This window comes from Tenrec ecaudatus, chromosome 7 (genome assembly GCF_050624435.1).
Source record: "Tenrec ecaudatus isolate mTenEca1 chromosome 7, mTenEca1.hap1, whole genome shotgun sequence".
Taxonomy (NCBI): Eukaryota; Metazoa; Chordata; class Mammalia; order Afrosoricida; family Tenrecidae; genus Tenrec; species Tenrec ecaudatus.
Window position 1 is genome coordinate 64,623,791 of NC_134536.1, and position 23,764 is coordinate 64,647,554.

The following is a 23,764-nucleotide window of genomic DNA, read 5'->3' on the forward strand; positions in this document are numbered from 1 at the left end:
TTGGATGGCTGACAGCACCTCCTCATTGTTTTCCTTCACCTCTTCTTCTATGTCAGTAGTTGACCTTTCATGTCCCTCTGCTTTTGCAGAAACAAAAGAAGTTGAAGGAGCGAGGTCAGGTGCTTGGGGCAAGGGAGGCATGGTGTTTTTGTGTGTGTTTCTTTTTGTCCAAACTGGTGCACTGAGATGGCTACATGAGCAAGGTGCCTTGTGGTGGCAAAACCAGTCCTCCACTGGCCACAAATTGGGCCTTTTTTTGTCGCACACTGTTATCTTTTCAGAACCTCTAAATCATTGTTTCTCAACCTTTTTAATGCCATGACCCTTTCGTACAGTTTATCATGTTGTGGTGACCCCCCCCCCCAACCATAAAATTATTTTCGTTGTTACTTCATCACTGTAATTTTGCTACTGTTATGAATCGGGTGGCCCCTGTGAAAGGGTTGCTCGACACCCCCCCCCAAAGGGGTCGCGACCCACAGGTTGAGAACCGCTGCTCTAAATAGAAAGCTTGATTAATCGTGGAACAAATGTGTTTGGGAAGTTGATGGATGTCCAGAAGGAAGTTTGTCTTCCATCGACATTTCACTTTTTTTAAAATGAGAAAACCACTTGTATATTTGAGTTTTTTCCCATAGCCCTGTCCTTGTAAGCTGTGTTGAACATCACAACAGTTTCTGTGCCATTTTTCCAAAGCAAAAAACAAAATTTTATAGCTGCATGCTGTTCTTTTAAAGTGGCCATCACGAAAAAACGAGGTTCTAGCGAATATTTTTCCAAAAAATTCACTGTGAGCAGAGAGAACCTTTCCGGGCCACACCTCTGAGTGCACTGACTCAGTGAGTTACTTGGTGCTCTGCTAGCAGGAAAAATGGGTTCTATGAAAGTTTCACCCGCAGAGCTTTTTTCCAGTTTCCTTTGTGGACCCCCTTGTATAATATTATAAAGTCGAAAATGGCCAAAATGTATAATTGAAGAAGATAATGAAATAATTAGCAAGAGTCAAGTCTCCGAGATGCCCCTCTGAGGACATAAATTTTCTAGCACAGAGAACAGCAAAAAGTACCCCACTTCTTTCAGAAGAAAAATCAGATTATAGCACGCCTTTGGAACACTGGAGAAAACATTTTCTAGGACAAATCATTTTGTATTGATGGTGAAATCCTACATAAAGATTAAGCATTAGAGTAAAATTATTCTACTCTGGGACTAATTTCAGCAGATGCAAAAATGATTCTATTTTAAAAGAGAACTATTAATACGATTGTTCTAGGTTAAATAAGAAACTGTCATTAGTGTCAAATAAGCATTCGATTAAAATTTAACCACCGTTCCAAATAAAAATAAAAATAATCAGTAAACAAAACCAAGCAAACCTGAAAATTAAGAATGATGAAGTACTATCTAACCTAGTCTTTGTAGAATGGGTGATTTTTAAGTTTTGAAGTGAGAGCATGGATAGCAAAGGAGAAGAAAGTGACTCTTGACACCTAGAAGCAACGTTTAATCCTTGAGAGAGAGGAAGACGTACATCTGAGTGAGTGTGATTGCATCGCTAGCTCTAGGAAAGGTAGAGTTGAGGACAACCAGCATGGTTCAGGGAGCGAAAGGTTTTATACCATCTGCAAGACTCCTTCGATTTTTGTCTTGGGAGTAAGAAAGTAAAAGGATCAGAGTATATGCTGATCTTGGCAAATATATTTGTGGTTATAGGGGTTAGAAGTTTAAAGGCTTGATAGTTGATAGTCTGGGAATACAAGGTAACAGTGTTCCTCAATATAAAAATAATTGCTCTAACTCCTTAACTCAGCAGTTCTTGTAGTGGGAGTTTTTCCAAGAAAGTCTTTTTTTGTAAAGAGAGAGAGAAAGAGACATGTGTACACAGAGATGTGCTATGTGACGGCAGGAGACCTGTAACTCTGGGACGAATCCAGTGCTTTCTAATCCACAATAGAGTGAGTCACCCAGTGGACACCATGCAGACATTAAAAATGTCTCCCATGATCATAGAAAGTATATATAATAACAATATTAACACTATTAGTAGTATTAGCAGTAAGAACAGTAATAAAAGGATAAATGGCAACGGCACTATGAAAGGTTACTTACATTATGAAATTATAAAGGAATTTTGTGTCCATTTTAAGTGCCTATAATCTCAAAATTGCCCTAAAGAGTTACTGATTTTACTGAATTTTATTTTACTGAATATCCTAATACTTTTCCTCATATGCAGTTTTATGAATTAGAAGCTTATTTTTCCCTCTCTTTTAAAAAATTCAGTACAAAATTAAAACTATCCAAGATTTGGTGAGCTTAAAAGAATCCGATCGTCACAATCTTCTGCACTTCCTTGAAGATGAAAAGTATGAAGAGGTCATGGCTGTACTCGGGAGTTTTCCATATGTGACTATGGACATAAAATCACAGGGTAAGTGGGAGATTTCGCTGTGGAACAGTGCTTCCCTTTTGATACATTGGTTCCAATTTATTTGGCTCCATAGTCTCAAAACATTTCATTCAGAAACATCACTGGTTATTAGACTTAGCAGACCTGTGGATTCTCTATGATGGAAAATTATGTCTGTTTAGTAGTTTTGAGAATGCTGATCTAGTGCTGCTTTTTATTTTCCACATGCTAAAATTTTGTTTGCGGTTGACCTTTCAGAAATTTCTTAACATTTCAAACGTAGAAAGATTTCTAGGTATAATAGAAGAATGCGTGGTTAGAAATACAGCTTTTAATAGTGTGAAATAAATACTCTAGGACTTAAGAATACAAATACTCTAATTTCTCAATAATAATATTTAGACATAACTGCCCGATCTAAAATGGATTACAAAAATCCCAGTGTATTTGAGCCTGGGAAAATCACTCTTCGTGCCACACGTTTCAAGTGTTTAGCTTGCCTCACCTCTGTATCTGCTTCAAGAGACAAGGAAGAGAGCAAAGATAGAAAAAACAGATCACTTTTCCTTTCACACAATTGCTCTGAAGTTGCCATCCTAATTGTTGAATAATGAATGCTTCTTAGCCTGGTGACAGAATTGGTGATCCTCTTCATTCTTTCATGGTGGCGTTGTCCTGAGCTACACACACTTGGTTACTGCTGTAAGCATATTCTGTGGGTACTGCTAATAGAGACAAGGCAGGAAAGGCTTGACATTTGAGGGCACATTTTCATTGAGGAACTAGGACATAAGCATTCATTATAAGCTAGGGAGCATATGCTGACCTTGACGTGATTGACCTAGATAGACTTTGGACCATATGTCCAACCAATACAAATTTTATGGCATGTACTGTTCGTAGGAGGACAAAGTTTTTTCCTTTTGAATTTGCATTCTAATGGAAATTGGAAAAGATGTTGGAAAGAAAGGCAAATTAGTAGATTCTATTTCAACTAGGCTGGAATTAGAGTATAGGCCACATGCAGGAACCACATGAGGTAGTAGTTTGTAGTTTGTGAGATTTTTAAACTTTAAATATCACCTATCTGACAGTTGTGTTTAGGACCATACGATTGAATCCCAAGCTCCCTGTTTAGCAATCTAGTTTCATTAAGAGATCATGAGGGAGGGAGAGTGGGGAAGGGGGAAAATGACTTGATCCCAAGGGCTCAAGTGGAAAGAAAATGTTTTGAAAATGATGATGGCAACATATGTACAAATGTGCTTGATATAGTGGATGTGATAAGAGCTATAAGAACCCTCAAATTGATTTTTTTAAAAAATGTATAGTTTCAGAGTTGGAGATACCCTTTGTAGGATTAGAGATTGTAAAAAGTACCTGAGTCCTGGGAAAAGTGTCACAGGACATTTTCTTGTAAGAAGCAATGGAAAAAGTATTCCGCTCACTGAGAACACTGGTGTCTGTTTCACTCCATAGCATCTGAGACTGAGCAGTCTGTTTCATAGTTTAACAGCGCCGACTGAGTGTGTTAGCACGGGTGCTGTGGTGAGTGGAGGGAGGAGAATTTCCGAAGCAGTGAAGGACACCCACATGAGGTGGTGTGCCCCTCATTGCTAACGGCTGTAGAGAATATCCTCTAGGCATTTTCTGTCAGACAGCAGGCAAATTGTGATACAGTGAGTAATTTACACTCAGTGCACACCATATACCATGTGGCAGTGTTGATGGCCGTGTTACCTGGATTTGGGGTCATGGAGGCTTCCAGGGTGAAGGGAGGCATAGCACACATTGTGTTGGCGAGCTGGTCCTGCTTCTCATAGGCACTAATGGAGATTAGTTCACGGAAATTAGTAGGTTGGTGGAGGCCCATTCTCTTCCAAATTCTGATACATTAGTACTTATTATGACAGAGGACACTACCCTCAGTCTGTGTAAAGTAGGCACAGACTTGGTAAAGCTTTTAGTACATAAAGTGAAGTGTATCTGTAATGGATAAAATCTGTAAGAAAAAAAAATGAAGACTGATAAACTTGTAAAGGAGATATTTGAAAACATAGTTCTTCATTATTAGACCTCTTGGGGATGGTGGTGGCAAATAAGATGTTAGATATTAGAAAATAAAATAATTGCAAGCTGATTTATTTGATACTATGATTGCATAAAATTTCTTAATGTACAGAGACCATGATGTCATGTTCTTTATTTATTGCTCTTTTTATCGGAGGCTCTTACAGATAAAACAATCCACAAATCAGTTACATCAAGCAAACCTGTATAGATGCTGCCATATAAATGTTTTGTCTTAAAACATTGTCTTTCTACTTGAGTCCCTTGATGTCGGACCCTCTTTATTCCCTCCCTCCCCCACCCTACCACCCTTTTGAACCCTTAATAAAATATACATATTTTATGTCTTACACCATCTGGTGTATCCCTTCACCCACAGTTATGTTATTCGTCCCTCTCAAGGGGGATTATACATCCATCATTGCTATCAAGTCTCCCCCACTCTCCTTCCCATCCCCATATGGAAACATTGCTCCCATTACTGTCTCTGAGGGGTTCATCTATCCTGTGAATTCCCTGTGTTGAAAGCTCTTATGTGTACCAATGTAAATACTCCAGTGTAGGAGGATTTGTGAGGCTGAACTGGGGCCATGACAGTGGGGACAGGAAGACTTAAAGAACTAGAGCAGTGTTGTGTGCTTCATCGGTGCTACCCAGCACCCTGTATGAGTGATCCCTTCCGTGCATCCTTTCTGTGATGGGGTTTCCATATTTTGTCATGTTCTTGCCTTAAAGAATAAAACAATGGCTTAGAATATTGGTTTTCATTATTTTATTTTGATAAACAGTGTGCATACATGTAATGGGAAATATAGTAGATTAATAGAATCCCTGCCAGAGCAATGGGTTACACTTAAGGTTGCAAACTAACAAGGTTAGCAGTTTGACTACAATAGCCACACCTTGGGGGCAAGATAAGCAAATTTTCTGTTACTGCAAAGAGTTATAGCTTCAGAAACCCACACAACAGTTCTAAGTTGTGGTCTGTCCTACAGTCATTTTGAGTCAGAATCAACTCAATGACAATGAGTTTGATTTTGGTTTTTATTTTCTTTTTTTACATTTTATTAGGGACTCATACAACTCTTATCACCATCCATACATATACATAAATCAATTGTATAAAGCACATCCATACATTCCCTGCCCCAATCATTCTCAAAGCATTTGCTCTCCACTTAAGCCCCTTGCATCAGGTCCTCTTTTTTTTTTATTTCCCCTCCCTCCCCTTTCCCCCCTCCCTCATGTGCCCTTGGTAATTTATACATCGTTATTTTGTCATATCTTGCCCTATCCGGAGTCTCCCTTCCCCCCCTTCTCTGCTGTCCCTCTCCCGGGGAAGAGGTCACATATGGATCCTTGTAATCAGTTCCCCTTTTCCAACCTACTCACCCTCCACTCTCCCAGCATCGTCCCTCACACCCTTGGTCCTGAAGGTATCATCCACCCTGGATTCCCTGTACCTCCAGCCCTCATATGTACCAGTGTACAGCCTCTACCCTATCCAACCCTGCAAGGTAGAATTCGGATCATGGTAGTTGGGGGGAGGAAGCATCCAGGATCTGGGGGAAAGCTGTGTTCTTCATCGGTACTACCTCGCACCCTAATTAATCCATCTCCTCTCCTAAACCCCTCTATGAGGGGATCTCTATTGGCCGACACTTGGGCCTTGGGTCTCCACTCTGCACTTCCCCCTTCATTTAATATGGTATATATATACATATACATATATACATATACACACACATACACTTATATCTTTTTTTTTTTTGCATGATGCCTTATACCTGGTCCCTTGGCACCTCCTGATCGCACTGGCTGGTGTGCTTCTTCCATGTGGGCTTTTTTGCTTCTGAGCTAGATGGCCGCTTGTTCACCTTCATGATTTTGGTTTTATAAGAGAGTGCTGTGACAAGTTGCCACTCATACTTTATTTGAAAATTTCATAATTTGAAAGCAGGGCCAGTTTAATAGTTATGTGAATGTTTTATTTATTTTTGAGTCTCAGATTCGTATTTAAAGTAGAAATAATATTTTGTAGAGCTACTTTACAGATTAAATGAATCAGTTGTTATAAACATTTACTAATACCAGCTACATGGACTACTGTCCCTCTCCCCAGAAGGATTTACTTTAAAAGACAGCACTGAAGCTGCATTTAGGGGAGAGGGACATGTCTGATCAGATCAAATGGGAGCAAATGAATGGGGAGGAAGAGAGATTGGAGCACATCCTGAACCACCAGGCCTGGAGGATGATATCCCCGCTCCGCACAGCCAATACACAGAGTAGAACATATGACTTATCCCACTATGAGACACGACGACGTCCCTCGCTGGCCCATGGCCCTATGGGGGACAACACTGTGTCGGGATTGGTCCTGTCTGACCCCACAACACCAAGGCAAAACACTAAAGGCATGCAGCAGAGCAACGAGGGGAGCAGAGCAGGAAGTTTCCCAGGGAGTGCAAAGGATAGGCTCTGGGGTCAGAGCATGGCACCCCATCGGACTGGACTGGAGGGCATGCCTAGAGGTAAAAAAATCAGACCTTGATCTATTTACAGGTTTTTCTTTTTTAAATTTAAAATTTTTTCCTTTTTCTTTTAAAAAAAATTAATTTACTCTTTTCTGGGTCATTGGTGTTCGTTTTTGATGTCATCGTTGTGTTCTCTTTTGTCGCTTTGTCTTGCTATGCCTCGTTTTTTGGTGTATATTATTATCTCTGCAGATCTATCTATATAAGATAGGCTGGATGAACAGTCTGGAGGAGAAAACAATGGGACCGATGGTTCTGGGGACATGGGAGAGGGGGAGGTGGTGGTGACCAACCCAGGGACAAGGGAGCAACAAGTGATCTAAAACTAGAGACATGGAGGGTGTGAGAGGTCTGGTAGAGATTCAGCAAAGGTAATGTAACCGAGAGAAATTACTGAAACCCAAATAAAGACTGAGCATGATGGAACAAGAGGAAAGTAAAAGGAAATAGAGGAAAGAACTAGGAGGTAAAGGGCATTTATAGAGGTATATATACAGGCATGTACATGTATATATATATATATATATATATATATATATATATATATATATGATAAAGAGGAAATAGATGTATGTGCATCTATTTTTAGGTACGATAGTTAATTGTGCCGGCCTGGCTGATAAACACAGGTGGGATTAATTGAAGGGCGGAGAGATAAATGGCTCGGCGAGCGTCCCCTTTCTTGTCTCTTGCTCTTTAATCATCGGACCAGTGTGCAGCTGCCTTGCTAGTTCTGTGCCTCAATTTAAAGGGTACACTACTTGTGGGACGCCTAACCTGTGGACTGTGTCGCTGTAAGATGAGGTCCCTTTAAGACCACATGATTTAAATTTACATCTCTTGAGCTGGGGACTGACAGTTGGTGACCTGCCTTGCTGTTTTGCTGCCTGTGCTGGGATAGCCTAGCTTTCTCTACAGAGGACTACCTGGCGGCCCTCAAGATCTGAAGGACTGCCAGTGTCTCACAACTCTCTTAGGGGAGTGAGTTGCACTGAGCCATTTGTACTGCTTTATAATTAAACTGTTCATTTCTTGTATCTATCTATCTGTTTATACTTTAACAGTTCATTTCTTGTGTTATATATATCTTTATAAATGTATGTATACTTTATATATATATAAAATTATCAGCAATCTGGTTTTATCTCTAGAGAACCCTGTCTAACATAATAGGTTTAGTATTAAGGTAGCAGATGGATATTGGACCTCCACTCAAGTACTTACTCAATGCAAGAACACTTTGTTCTATTAAATTGGCATTCCATGATGCACACCTTCCCGACACGATCGCTGAAGACAAATGTATGCATAAGCAAATGTGGTCAAGAAAGCTGATGGTGCCTGGCTATCAAAAGATAAAGCATCTGGGGTCTTAAAGACTTGCAGGTAAACAAGTGGCCATCTAGCTAAGGCAACAGAGCCCACAAGGAAGAAGCAGACCAGCCTGTGTGATCACGAGGTGTAGAAGGGACCAGGTATCAGGCATCAAAGAACAAAAAATCATATTAGTGGGTGCCCACCTTCCTGATATGGTCACTGAAGACAAATGTGTGCTTAAGCAAATGTGAAGAAAGCTGATGGTGCCTGGCTATCAAAAGATAATAGCATCTGGGGTCTTAAAGGCTTGTAGGTAAACAAGTGGCCATCTAGCTCAGAAGCAACAATGCCCACATGGAAGAAGAACACCAGCCCGTGTGACCACGAGGTGTCGAAGGGATCAGGTACCAGGTATCAAAGAACAAAAAAATCATATCATTGTAAATGAGGGGGAGTGTAGAGTGGAGACTCAAAGCCCAGACCCAAAGCTCATCTGTAGGCAACTGGACACTCCCTTACAGAAGGGTCTTGGGGAGCAGAGGAGCCAGTCAGGTTGCAGGGTAGCAATGATGAAACATACAACTTTCCTCTAGTTCTTAAATGCTTCATCCTAACCCACTGTCATGATCCCAATTCTACCTTACAAATCTGGCTACACCAGAGGATGTACACTGGTACAGATAAGAACTGGAAACACAGGGAATCCAGGACAGATGATCCCTTTAGGACCAGTGGTGAGAGAGGCGATACTTGGGAGGGTGGAGGGAAGGTGGGGTAGAAGGGGGAACCAATTGCAAGGATCTACATATAACCTCCCTGGGGGATGGACAACAGAAAAATGGGTGAAGGGAGGTGTCGGACAGTGTAAGACATGACAAAATAATTTATAAATTATCAAGGGTTCATGAGGGAGGTGGGAGCAGCGAGGGAGGGGGGAAAAATGAGCTGATATCAAGGGTTCAAGTAGAAAGCAAATGTTTTGAGAATGGTGATGGCAACAAATGTACAAATGTGCTTGACACGATGGATGTGCGGATTGTGATAAGAATTGTGTGAGCCCCCGATAAAATGCTTAAAAAAATAAAATATTGTTTAGGGGAAAAAAATTTACTAAGAGCCTAATGAATAGACAGCTAATTGTTTTTTATTGTGTAAGTTTACAATATAGTATGTTTGCAATAGTAAGTTTCACAATGATTTGGGTAAATTTCTACTTTGATTTAGAACTTAACTTGATTTTTATATTCAACTCTTTTTTTTCTTACTTTAGTATTGGATGATGAAGATAGCAACAATATCACAGTAGGATCCCTAGTTACAGTGTTGGTTAAATTAACAAGGCAAACAATGGCAGTAAGTAGTCCTTTGTATTTTCATGCTTTTAAAAGTTACATGTGAAGGTTTTTGTATTTATTTTCTCATTTTAAGTAGTACTTTATTAAAAGTAAAACTGTGGTAGAAATATAATCCAAGTTTGCCAAATTTGCCAGCCCTTTTGGAATTTAAAATTTTTATGAAACATGGTTTATGCATATGTGCATGCAATAAAGCACATACACCATGGAGAATAGATTAATCCTTTATGTAATAGTTTCTTTAATAAAAATTACAAAATACAAAAAAGAAAAAAAAGAGATATGCTGCATTCCAGCTACTCCCATGTGCTATAAATACGTAATTTATCAGGAAAATGGGGACTCTGTGTGACTTTCAAATTGAGAACTATTTGAAGAAAGGGGGAAAATGTCCCATCATATTGAGTCTTGGGGGAAATGAACTACACAGCATATCATTCGAGAAAATATGTATGTAAAAATAACTTCTGTTTGGAAGTGCAAATAAAATAATGTGGCCTTGAAAAAAAAAGACAAGATACATGTGAGCTTAATTCTTTAACAATATAGTTATATACAGAGACTAATTTTTGATTACTGAGAATTCCATCTTTTAGAGGATTATTCCTTTTAATTTTTATTTTAAAAAATTCAATGTAAGTGGAGAGCAAATGCTTTGAGAATGATTGGGGCAGGGAATGTGCGGATGTGCTTTATACAATTGATGTATGTATATGTATGGATTGTGATGAGTTGTGTGAGCCCCTAATAAAATGTAAAAAAAGAAAAAAAAATTCAATGAAGAATATCAATATATTTCTCTGAATATATGAAAAATTCTCGTACTGTCTAGTAAAGAATAGCAATGCTGAAAAGTAAGAAGAAATTAAAAACAAATGCCTACTACTCTGAGATAATTGATATTTGCAAGCATATGTTTTTATCATATTGATATGTAGAGTTACATGATATATTTATCATGGACCCTTTTCTGTCACCCATCTCCCTTAGTGAACCCCTCATCAGCTCCAGATGACAAGAGTGCAGTTTTCTGTATAACCTTCCATACTCTCCTCATGCTCTTAGGTTGTCCATATGTATCACTCACTCACTGTCATTGAGACCCTATAGGAAAGGATAGAGCTGCCCCTGTGAGTTTCGAGACGAGTTTGTTACAGGAATAGAAAGTCCCCATCTTTCTCCCCTAGAGGCTGGTGGTTTCAAACTGTTGACTTTGCAGTTCGTAGCCTAGGGCATAACCACTATGCCACCAGGGCTCTTCGTCTATAGGTATAGTTATGTGTGTGTGTGTATGTGTGTGTGTGTGTGTGTATATATATATATATATATATATATAGTCATCTACATTGGCATCTTTTTCAGGTGTCATAATATGTGTTTGCATTTTTATATTATATATATGTACACACACAGAAACTCCCAATCAACTGGTAGAGTTGTAATATATTAATATTTTAATTCCGTGTATTTAGCTGATTATTATTAGAAGAAAGTGAAAATTTAAACCATGAAATATTTGCCCTTAGAATCAGAATTTACACATCAGAAACCTTTGCAGTATATTTGTAAATTTAAGTAGACTATGCTTTTCAAAATATCTCAAGACAGATATGAACTCATTATGTCAGATAATACCTACTTTGATAATAATTGCTTAAGGTCTTGTTTTCTCCTCCTGCCAGCTGTATCCAGTGTTTAACAAGCTGCTGCTGTTTTGCAGGGCCACTTGGCTTGTCTGAAAGGTGAGCGCATAGGGTGACTGACCGTGTTTTCTTCTTGTGCCCATAGGAGGTGTTTGAAAAGGAGCAGTCCATCTGTGCAGCAGAGGAACAGCCAGCAGAAGATGGGGTAAGTCCAGTGTTTTCTTAGTGAAGGCAGTGCTCTGTGGGGCTCTCCGATTGACCTTTGTCCTTTTAGGGGAGTAATTATGTGTGTGAAAACATCCAGATTAGCCATTTCCAATTTTAAATTATGTATGGCTTCCAAATGAGCCTTTTGACGTAACTGTGTGACGGTTGTGATTGACATTAGGGGGATGCTAACAAGAACAGGACAAAAGGAGGATGGCAACAGAAGAGTAAAGGACCCAAGAAAACAGCTAAATCCAAAAAAAAGAAACCTTTGAAAAAAAAACCTACACCTGTGCCATTACCACAGTCAAAGCAACAGAAACAAAAGCAGGCGAATGGAGTCGTCGGGAGTGTAAGTTTATTATTATGTGTATTGAGGTATAACATACATTAAAATGCTCAAGTCATAATGTATACAGTTTCCCTAAAGTCCTACATATATATGAATGTACCCACTTGCAATACCCAGGTCAGTATGTAAAACACTCCTAACACAAGGAAGCTACAGTGTGCCCCTGCCCAGTCAACAACTGCATCCAAGCTCAACCACTGTTCTAACTCATAACTATGGATTACTTTTGCCTATTCAAAAAAATTTTTGCCTATTTTTATAATCTTCATATAGATGGACTTATTTGCTGAGCAGTACGTACTTTGTGCAGCAGTCGTTCATTTTGTGTGTGTGTATGTGTGTGTGTGTATAGCAATCTATTGTATGACTGCCACAATTTAATTATTTTGCACTTAACAGATATTTGGGGCTCTAGTTTTTGCCTATTATGAATAAAAGGACTCGGGTTTTTGTTGTACCTGTTATTTTGTAGATGTAAGTATTCAAATTTGGGAGTTTTATCTAGTTTTAAATTGTTGGTTGTAAGTTAGATTTAACTTTGTTCAAAGAGCTGGTGTTCCAGAGTTGGACTTAGACCAGCACAGTACGAGTGCAGTTGTTCCATATTTTCTCCAACATTTGGTTTTACCAGACTATCTTCATCTTTGTCGTTGTGGTAGCTCTTTGTGGCTTAAAAAAAAAATCTTGATTACCGATGCTGTTAAACACTTTCTTTTGCTAATTGACTGTTTGGATATCTTCTTTTTATACTGTATTAATGAATTATCTTACTGATTTGTGGCCATCCTTGACATACTCTGGAGATGTATCCTTATTTTTTATTCCAGTGACTTTTGATAGTTCATAATTTCAATGAAATCAGTTCTGTCAATCTTTTCTTTTATAATTAAGTGCTATTTGTGTCATTTGAGGTATTTCTGTTTACTCTAAGGACATAATGATACTTTTTTCTTTAGAGCAGTGATTCTCAGCCTTCCTAATGCCGCTACCCTTTCATACAGTTCCTCATGTGGTGGTGAGCCCTAACCATAACATTATTTTTTTGCTACTTCATAACTGTAATTTTGCTACTGTTATGAATTGGGCGACCCCTGTGAAAGGGTCATTCGACCCCCCAAAGGGGCCGCAACCCACTGGTTGAGAACTACTCTAGAGTATTAATGGTTTATTTTTTTCTGATGAATTACATGATTCATATTACATTAATTTTTGTGAATAATATGAGGTAAGGGATATGGACTATTTGTTTTAGCACTGTTCCTGAAAAAAATCCTCGAGGAAATGTCATAGGGTTCCATGCCTGACCACCTGCAGTTTTGTAGGGAGGAGAATCCAACTTCAGACCACTCCCTGGCCAGTTGCCACAGGCAGGGGCCAGACAGGCATCTAATCTGCATTCTTCTTCATTGTATTCTGATACCAACTGTTCTTCCCTCTACAGTTTACTTTTCTGCTGGATTTGATAACTCATTGCAATGGCCACACAGAATTCAACAGACAGTAGTCTTGATTAGAGGATTTATTAGGGAACTGATAGGGTTATCACAAGTCAGGATCAGAAAATACTTAAAATAAACTCCTTGTCTACAGCAGTGCCTTTTCCCGGCTCTGCCAGCAGCCACAGTGCTCTAGTCCTCACCGGTCCTGTGGCCTTTTCCTCCTTCCTTGCACTTGGAAACAAACCCCTCTCCCTCAGTGTCTTGCTGCTGCTCCTCTGCTCTGTGCCATGGTTTTAGTGCTAGGGCCCCTGGTAACCTCTGCTGCCTTGGCCTCTTCAGACAGCTCTTGTTCCGGTGCTGTCTTTTCTTCATGGTGTTACGATTTCCTCTTCCAGCTTCTGAGATGCCTTACTCTCATACCCACTCACCCTCCATTAGTGTTGCTTACCCTCTTTCCTTGATCCCAAAGACTAATGAAAGAACCATAAGTAATTTTATTTTATCACAATCAAAGTAGGATCTTCCTCATAAATCAGGAGACTATGATGTGTATGCGTATACACTAGTTTGTCCAGGTCTGCCAATATTTCATTGATACATTTGTTCTTGTACCAATAACACCTTATCAGAACTACTGTAGCTTTAGGTTATGTCTTGAAATATGTTAGTATAAGTTCACCAACTGTTTTCCCCCCTAAAGTTATTACCCCCCCTTTTTTTGTTGCAGTTTTGGTTGAGAATACACGTAGGAAAACTTAGCGCCAGTTTTAACAGCTTCTGCATGGACCTTACCTTTTAGTGACATTGATTATATTCTTTGAGTTATGCTGAGCATGCTTATGGTTTCACATGGGGCAGAAGACCAGAAACGATCATGACGGAATATTTTTTCAAACATTCTATGGTAAAGGGGCAGTTGTTCATCGAGGCTCTTAGTCACACACTCCATGCCACCCTCCTCTTCCTGAGTCTCCTTTAGTGCTCCAAGTCAATGAATACCAATTGTGACTCTTTAAGACTCAAGCACAACACACCCAACGAGGAGGTAGAGCAGAATCCTTAAACATGTTGTTAGCTCAATTAACTGGGAAGGCCCATGTGAAACCATAACACAAAGCCTTCAAACCAAGGAACCAAATTCAGTAAGTTGTTGGATAAGCATGCTCAGCAGTGACTCTATTGTTGTAAATGTATCTACCACACAGGTCGAGCCAGTTCAAGTTGTTGAAGGTGTACAACTTATTGACAGTTACAAAATTTGACTCTGCATTCTTTAATTAATGTGGTATTTCCATCACTGTATCACCCTTTCTTCATTAGCCAGTCACTGGTAACTAACAATTTTTTTTAAAGTTCATTTGCCTCTGTCTCTTTATATTATTATAAATGATATTAATATAATATTTGTTTCTTTGTGATAGCTTATTTTCCCCAACATGTCTTCCAGCTCTGTTGATCTTATAACATATATTAAGATTTCATACCTCTCTTGGCTGAGTAGTGTCCCACTGTATGTTTGTCAGTGTTTTGTTGCTACGTTCACCCCTTGATGGTGGTTTCCACCTTTTGGCTCTTGTGGAGAGTGCTGCAGTGAACACGCTTGACAAGGCTCCAGGCTTTGTACCAGGTTTATTTTGACTTTTTTGGAAGTGTTCCTTATCTTATGTGATTGAATTTATTTGGAAGAATTCTCTAGGGATACCATTTGGTCCTGAAATTCTAAAGAGTTTTGATTATGGATTCTGTTTCTTTAACATATATGACTATTCAGATTTTCTGTTTCTAAGCATTAATTTGGTAAATATTCCTTTTCAGAGAATTTGTTCATCTACCAAATTTGTTGACATGAAGTTTTTCATAACATCCTCTTTTTTTAAGTGCTTGCTAGGTCTATACTGATGTCTTTTTTATTTGAAACATTGATCATTTGTGTTTACTTATATCTCTTGAGCAGTCTTTTGCCTAGAGGTTTATTGATTTTATTAATCTTTTCAAACCCCAATTTTTGGTTTTATTTTTCTTTGTCATTGATTTCTGCTGTTGATGATGCTCCCCTCATTTTTCTTTACACTTCAGTTGGTATTCTTTTTCTTCCTGAGATGGAGCGGATGGTCTTGCTTGATGCCTTGGCTTTCTTTATTGCATTCTTTTCTGTCAGTGATAGAAGATGATTCTAATCTCTTGAAGGAGTATTTTTCTGAAAACTTCCTAAAGACAAATATACTGTATAACTGCTGCTTTGGAAAGATGAGCTATCTTAACAATTGTGGTATAGTACACTTTGAAAATCGAAATAAATATAATTTAGAAAATAAAATAGCTATTAATAGACAAAGAGCAAACATTAACCTCGTTAGTCATATCTTAATTGTCACCTATAGGAATTTTCATAATGAAAGAGAATCTGTATGGATAATGAAATTGTAACCTTAAGTCAGTTTAGTTAAAATCACAGTAAGTTATCTATGGGACTCAAAGGATCTATCCTTAGTTAACATACTAATGGTTTCTTTTTCCCCTGTAGGAAGCTGTCGTAAAAGAAGATGAAGAAGAAATGTCTGACAAAGGCAGTGATTCTGAAGAAGAAGAAACCAATAGAGATTCTCAAAGTGAAAAAGATGATGGTAGTGACAGAGACTCCGACAGAGAGCAAGATGAAAAGCAAAACAAAGATGATGAAGCAGTAAGATGGTTTAAATAATTGAATTAAATGTCTGATGATTGTGTTAGGTTTTGTGGCTTGTTTGTTGGCTTGTCTCAAACACTACCAGGATTGTTTTGTAATACTTCTTATTATAGTATTATTTATAGAAAGTTTTTGAAGATTACTAGGGCTATAAATAAAAATGGTTTCTAATTAGGATTTTAAAAATTTCAAAACCAGCCTCAAACTCAGTGCTGTTGAGTTAATTCTGACTCATAGGAACCCATAAGACAGAGTATATCTGCCCCTCTGGGTTTCCGAGGCTGTTAACTCTATATGGGACCAGACGGCTTAATTTTTCTCTCGGGGAGCAACTAGTGCTTTCAAACTACACATCTTGTGGTTGGTTTTCAGCCCCACGTGTAACTCGCTATGCCACCAGGGCTGGAAATCTTAATTTTCTAAGATAAAGGCAGCTGGAGTAGAAACTGGGTTTAAGGCAGTGGTTCTCAACCTTCTTAAGGCCATGGCCCTTTAATACAGTTCCTCGTATTATGGTGAGCCCCCCAACCACAAAATTATTTTTGTTGCTACTCATAACTGTAATTTTGCTACTGTTATGAATCGGGCGACCCCTGTGAAAGGGCTTTTTGACGCCCAAAGGAGTCGAACCACAGGTTGAGAACTGCTGGTCTCAGGTGAAATCAGTTTGGTCTCTTAAGGGGTTTTTCAGAGTTGGAGATGCTGGTGTGTATACGAGTAAGAATAGGTGGACTATGAAACGGGAAGCAGGTTAGCTTACCTTGTGCACATGCAGAACCTGTACACGGATCAAGAGGCAGCAGTTTAAACAGAACGGGAAATAGTGCATAGTTTAAAATCAGGTAAGGTGTGTGTGTCAAGATTATATCCTTTCACGTTATTTTTTAAATCTGAGAAGCTGGGCGATATGAAGAAGTGTGGGGCCTCAGGATTGGAGGACGGCTTATGAGTAACCTGTGATATGCAAACAGTTTTATTTGCTGTGAGGAGAAATGGAAGCACTTGCTGATGAAGATCAAGGACTTTAGCCTTCAGTATGAATTACAAGTCAATGTAAAGAAGACCCAGATCCTCACAATTGTACCAATAGACAACATCATGATAGAGGGAAAAGAGATTGAGGTTGTCAAGGATTTTCCCTTGTTTGAATCCATCATCAGTGCTCCTGGAAGTAGCAGGAGCAAACAACCTGTTTTGGGCAAATCTGCTGCACAAGCCCTCTTTAAAGTGTTGTGAAGAGCACTTTGAGGACTAAGGTGTCAAACCATGGTATTTTCGTTCGCCTCTTATCCATGTGAAAGTTGGGCAATAAATAAGGACGACCACAAAGAATTGATACATTTGAGTTGTGGTATTGGCAGAACTATTGAAGGTACAATGGACTGCCAAAAGAACTCGGGAATCTTGGAAGAAGTACAGCCAGAAAGCTCCTTAGAAGTAAGGATGACGGGACTTTGTCTCATGTATTTTAGACATGTTATCAGAAGAGACTAGTCTCAAGAAAAGGACATCATGCTTGGTAGAGAAGAGGGTCAGTGGAAAGGGGAAGATCAGATTCAGTGAGATGGATTGACGCAGTGGCTGCAAAGAGTGGGCTCAGACTTAGAAATTGTAAGGATTGCGCAGAACTGGCGGTTTTTTGTTTGTTGTTCATCGGGTCGCTATGAGTAGAAACCAACCCAACAGCACCGAACAGTAACAACAGAGTGTAGAGAGAAGAAATGAACCATGTGCAGTCGCATGAAGTCTCACATGATCTATGGAAAGACTATAGAGAAAAATGTGTTTGATAGGCAAATAGTAGTTCTCAGAGGCTTATTGTAAATGATCTGTAATCCGATCAGCAGTTTTCGTGTTTGTTGGTGTTCCTCTTTTTGACTGAACTTGTGATCTGAAAGGAGCCCTTGCGATTTGGGGGAGAGAGAGTCTCTAATTAACCCTTGAGGCAGATGGTGAGGCAAAAAGGTGGGAATGGGAGAAAAAAAGAGAGAAGTATGGCTTTGTTTTTAGCAGTGGGTAAGGTGGTAGGCCCATGTTTTGTTTGTTTAATGTTTCAAGCATTGATTGCTCAGGCATTAAAAGCTTTGGAGAAATTATTTCCATAACCATGTATGTACAAATGTGGGAACATGTTGACATAGTCTTGTTGGAGTATGTTAGGATTCGTAGAAGTAACCAATAGGGTTTAATGGACACATTGCTTCAGACTTACTAATTTCTGTCATGCCGTAAGCTCTATGAAATAGTCTCTGCCCTTGCAGGCTCTTGGGGCAGGCAATCTTGTAAAGAAGCAGTGTCATCCACACTCGTGTGTACATACTTCTCAGGGCAGTGAGAGCACACAGGAAGGGGAGCACCATCACCTGAGGCCAGAGGTCGAGGGACATTACGGCAGAGTTCACATCTGGCTGCAGACTTCAGAATGTAGCCCATTCTCTTTGCCAGGCTGAGAAAGGGACACACAAGTTCAGGTAGAGCTCAGGAGTGAAACAGCTTGGTGAGTTCAGAGAAGGTGAAGGGGTTTGAAATGGCTAGACTAAAGGGTGACAGGTGGAAAGCCAGTGACAGGAGATTGGAGAAGTAGGCCCGGGTCAGCACACGAATGGCTGAGCAGTTCGTGCTGAAAGGGGTACACTAATCTGTAAAAACTGGACAATTTGAGCAGAGAAATTATCCAATCTGTGGGAGTTAACTCGTTCTAACCCTTACTAGTTAGTTAACATTGTTGGGAATATTCGGTTGAAGAAGATGAGAACTGGAAATGATTGATTTTTTTTCTTCACTAGGAATGGCAAGAATTACAACAGAGCATACAGCGAAAGGAGAGAGCGTTACTAGAAACCAAATCAAAGATAACGCACCCTGTTTACAGTCTGTACTTCCCCGAGGTGAGTTTCTGGTGCTTTTCTTCTCCTAGTCACCTCTGGGATGAGCTAGCTCACTTAGGCCACATTTAAGAAATATATGACATGAATTACATGTATCGAGTGTGAGATGTTTCAAAATTACTGTTAGTTTCTAAGTGTTTCTTGTGGGTTTTTGGTTTGTTTTCTTTCTTTTGAGCCCAGATTGCTGAGTGGTGCACTTCAGGATGGTAACTGGTCATCAGAAGTTCAGCAGTCTTCTCTTCAGTAGACAAATGTGGCTTTGGTCTTTGCTTGACTACTGTGAGGCTCTCACCCCGACCCATTTAAAAATAGCACGAAATATTCTTAAATTTGTTCCATAAGTGTTCTCAAGGGGTCCTGTCAGTATAAGACCTGGAGCCAGCTAGACTTGCCCTGGCCCTGGCAATTGCTCTAGTCTGTGGGAATGGGCAGACCTGTAGCTGTGGGCCCATGCATTAAGCATGAAAAGCATGACTGATTTCCAGGCTCAGGACATAATCATTACAGAACTACTTTCTCCCTGGTCCTTGTTTGCTTAGTGGTCACGGCCTGTTCAGCTTTTGACCTCTTGATAGGCTGTGGGTTTGCTGTATGTTTTCCCAACTTGTTTGGGATTCTTGAGAATGAGTGTTTGGGAGCAGAGGTGAAGAGCCAGTTGCCCTTATTCAGGGAAACAGCTTCATTGACTGGCTCACAGCTGTGTCACAGACCTTCCGCTTACCACTCCCGTGCGGCAGAGGTTCTATGTAAGTTTGCGGTCTACTCTGGAATGTTAATTCAGAGTTGCCGTTGACTACTTATGGCAGATTGCCAAAGAACTGGGCTTTCCTGATTTACTTTTTGGAGTTAATGAGTGGCTTTGCACTGACTGTTGCTTTGACTTCGATAGACATCTGCCAGGATTCCAGCGGAATGCCCCCTCATCTTCTGCTCTGTCTAGAGCCCGAGCCCTGGCCCATCTGTTAGGGGCATTTTATTTTGCCCATAGCAGAGGTGGTTTGTCACCACTAATCGTCAAATTGAAAAGTCAACGGGCTAAATTTCCCTCAGTGGTTAGTGTAAAAAGTGGCACGGGATGCTATAGCCTGCATAATTTGTACTATAGAACAGACATACGACATACATGTTTCAGTGATGATGTTTTTTATGTGAATCACTTTTAATGATGTTTCTTCTTTCACTAACACTCCTATCAATTTTTATTGCATTTACCTGTGCTAGGCACTCTCAGGTGTATTTAGCTGTCTTTCATTTTCGTAGCCCAGTCTGTGGTGTAGGCACTCATCAGTTACCAAGAAAGAGATCGAGGCTTAGAGAGATGCAATAACCCAGGTCTCTGGCTCTTAAATAAGCGTGACAGGTTACAGCTCGCCGGCTAAATCTGGTGCACTGCCCGCTTTTGCGAAAAAGGTTTTATTGAAGCACAGCCACACTCCCCTTTGTGCTAAAGTGGCAGAATTGAATAGTTGAAGTACAGACAGTATAACCTGCAAAGGCTAAAATATTTATTCTCTGGCCCTTTACAGAAGATGTTTGCTAACCAATGCTATAATGCTCACTTATGAGTCTATAACGTTTTTATACAGTTATAAATGTGCACACGTAGAGAGCCCTGGTGGCATGGTTGGGCTGCTAACTTTAAAGTTAGCAGTTCAAAAATACCAGTTGCTCTGTGGGACAAAGATGAGGCTTCTCCTCCCTTAAAGGGGTCCAGTCTCAGAAATCCCCAGGGGCAATTCTACCCTGTCCTCCATAGGGTCTCTGAGGTGGAATCGACACGATGGGAATGAGTTTTGAGAGAGAGGCAGAAATAAATCTACATTACACCGACACATCCTCTATGGCAGTCTTAACTCTTGGGCGAGTTTCAGATTTAATCAGAATGCCCTTTTCTGGTTTGGCACTATTCACACTCACATTTTCCTGCTGTTCTTTGCACTGATTTATAGGCCTAAACAAGAGCTTTGGGTTATATTTGGTATAGTATCATTAGGAAGATAATAAAAGAAAGTTTAGCCTCATGGTTACAATAGAAAGTACAGTGATTGTGGTTTAAAACACATTGTCAGTATAAAAAGATTTTCCGTTAGAAAAATTAATGTTGATTTGGATAGAGAATTTAGAATAGTCTAGAATTATTTTAGTTAAATGATCATTTAGAATATCCCAGAGTTCCTTTTTAGCTCCAAACCGTTTTCTGTAAGCTGTTTTAGAAGGCTAACTTCCCTAGCTCATTCTTACAAGGAAGACCTCAACCAGGGGACTGAGCAATTCACATTGCTATAGTGTCTCTGGACACTGAGCACATTTTTGGTTTGGTGTTTTCCTACAGCTTGACTTTCTAAATACTTTTAAAAGTTTATTTTTCAGTTTCTCTAGTGTTTTGTCTTTTGTTATTTAATTCTTCTTTGTTGTTAGTCTGTGTGCTGGAAGCAGTTCTTTGTCTGTTTCTAACCTTCTGTGGACGAAAATGAGAAATGTTAAGCTTGTTAACATGATGCGCAGTGGAAGGTGTAAATTATGCCTCTTGGTCTCCAAGATGCCTTCAACGAGTGGAGGGATTAATGTATTATTAATTCTCTGATTGGGCTGCTCAAGTCCCTGTCATGCCCACTTTCTGACGCTGCTTATTAGTAGGGGGTGTTTCTAACATTATTTGGTAGATTATATTTTGATTGTTTATATAGTTTCTTTGGTAGAATATGAGGGGTAGCCCCCACCCCCAAGACAAAACAAACCAAAAAGGGAAAACTCTGCTAGGCGGAACTTTCATAAAGTACACATTGTTCCTACTAGGCAAGCACCCAGCAGTGGCGTCGCCTGGGAATGTTCTCTCTGGTCACAGTGAAATTTTTCACTAACGCAGTTTCACTCGAACCTCATTTTTCATGATGGCGATTTAAGAGAACAGTGTGTAGCTATGAAATTTTGTTTCCTGCTTGGGAAAAATGCCACAGAAGCTTTTGTGATGTTGAACACAGCTTCCAAGGCCAGTGCTATGGAAAAACTCACGTGGTTTTTCTTGTTTCAAAAAAGATGAAATGTCAATTGATGACAAATCTCCTTCTGGACGTCTGTCAACCTTGCGAAAGGAAAAAAATGTTGACAAAATTTGTGCTAAAAGACCAACAATGGACCATTGAAGAGAAAGGGAAGTTATCTGGACTGTCTTGGAGCTGGGGTCAGGGAATTTTAATGGGAGATTTGGGGATGAGAAAGGTCGCTGCGAAATTTGTGCTTTGGGTTCTGACTGACCAGGAAAAAGAGCTTTGATTGAAAACATACTGTGCTTTGAAAGAACGGTTCTGAAGCAACTAAGACTTTTCCAAAGCCTTTACTGGTGAGGAGACATGATGCTATTCTTACAGCCCTGAAAGCAAACATCAACCAAGCCAGTGGAAAACTCCATTGTCTAAGAAAAGTTCAAGTGAAGTCAAAGATCAAGATGTGCTCATTTGCTTTTTTAATGTGAGAGGGATAGTGCATTTGGAGTTTGTTCCATCAGGTCAGACTGTTACATCAAGCTTTCTATTTAGAGGTTCCAAAAAGATTGGGTCACAGTGAGTGACAAAAAAGGCCTGATTTGTGGCAGACAGGACACTGGTTTTACCATCACGATAATGTACCTACTCAGGCAGCCATCTCTGTGTGCCAGTTTTTGGTGAAAAACAGCATGCCTTTTTTGCCCCACACCTGACTCACTTGACCTCCCTCTGTACGACTTCTTTTTGTTTCCGTGAATGAAGAGGGACATGAAAGGACAGCAATTTGACAACATAGAAGGGGTGAAGAAAACAAGGAGGGAGGTGCTGTCAGCCATCCAAACAGATGAGTCTGAAAATGTTTCAAGAATAGAATCGCAGATCTGACAAATGTATTCAGTGTAATAGAGAGGACTTTGAAGGGGATACGGTTGTTTTGTCAAAATATTTAAATGCATAGCTTTGCGGGGGGCGGGGGGAGAATTTGCTTTTTTGTGGGGTACCCCTCTATATTTATCAATTAAGGTGAATCGGAGGTTTTTAATATGGAGGCCATCAGTAAGCTTTCAGGTCTATTGAAACATTTAAACTTGTGTAAGAGTTTAAACTTGTAAGAAGTTCTTTGCTTAGCAGATCTATAACTATTATAAGAATGAATTGTTTCTTGTTAGTACTTACTGAGCACCTTTTATTGAAACTTTGTAGCAGTTATGTGCCCATGTGACAGTGTTTGTGGTTCAAACTCTTTTTTTTTTTTAACTTCACAGGAAAAACAAGAATGGTGGTGGCTCTATATTGCAGACAGGAAGGAACAGACATTAATATCTATGCCATATCACGTGTGTACACTAAAAGACACCGAAGAGGTAATTATTCAAGAATAGGCCTGTTTTTAAAAATGTACAGCATTTCATCATTCCTGTGACTTTATAGAATCTTTTTTAAAGAAAATTCTCCCCATAGTTGGCTGATTGCATTTTATTTATTTGGTTATTTTGTAATTGTTTTTCTCATTAAGAAATGCATTAGAAATTTATACAGATTGGTTTGTCAAAGACAACTGATCCGATCAGCTTTAAAATAAAACAAAAAGTAACGTTTTGGGAATTTTCATTTGAGTGCACCTAGAAACACAGATGCCTCTCTCCCTCCTGTGCTGTAGAAGCCATCGGTATTCCAGGGTTTTTTTCTTCCTTGAATTAGTGCTATCCCACTGTTTCTCTGGGAAACCTGTCTGAGCAGTAGTGATTGAGATGGTTGTCAGCAGGGCTTTTGCTGGCCTGGCGTGGGGACACCACTGCTGCGCCATTGTGATGAACCTCCCCACGCCTTGCTGGTTGTTTTCTGACTTTTTAAGATGTGTTTACCTTTTCTAAAG

General features: G+C 39.6%; 1 protein-coding gene across 1 annotated transcript in view; it reads left to right on the top strand.

The window, feature by feature from the left end:
- Nucleotides 1–23,764, top strand: part of SEC63 (SEC63 protein translocation regulator) — a 71,645-nt gene that overhangs the window by 43,575 nt on the left and 4,306 nt on the right. Inside the window, exons 13-19 of the mRNA XM_075554699.1 lie at nt 2,284–2,431; nt 9,605–9,687; nt 11,478–11,537; nt 11,721–11,891; nt 15,855–16,013; nt 18,803–18,904; nt 23,154–23,252. Coding sequence (XP_075410814.1) covers nt 2,284–2,431; nt 9,605–9,687; nt 11,478–11,537; nt 11,721–11,891; nt 15,855–16,013; nt 18,803–18,904; nt 23,154–23,252 — 822 coding nt within the window. The remainder of the gene's footprint in view (nt 1–2,283; nt 2,432–9,604; nt 9,688–11,477; nt 11,538–11,720; nt 11,892–15,854; nt 16,014–18,802; nt 18,905–23,153; nt 23,253–23,764) is intronic.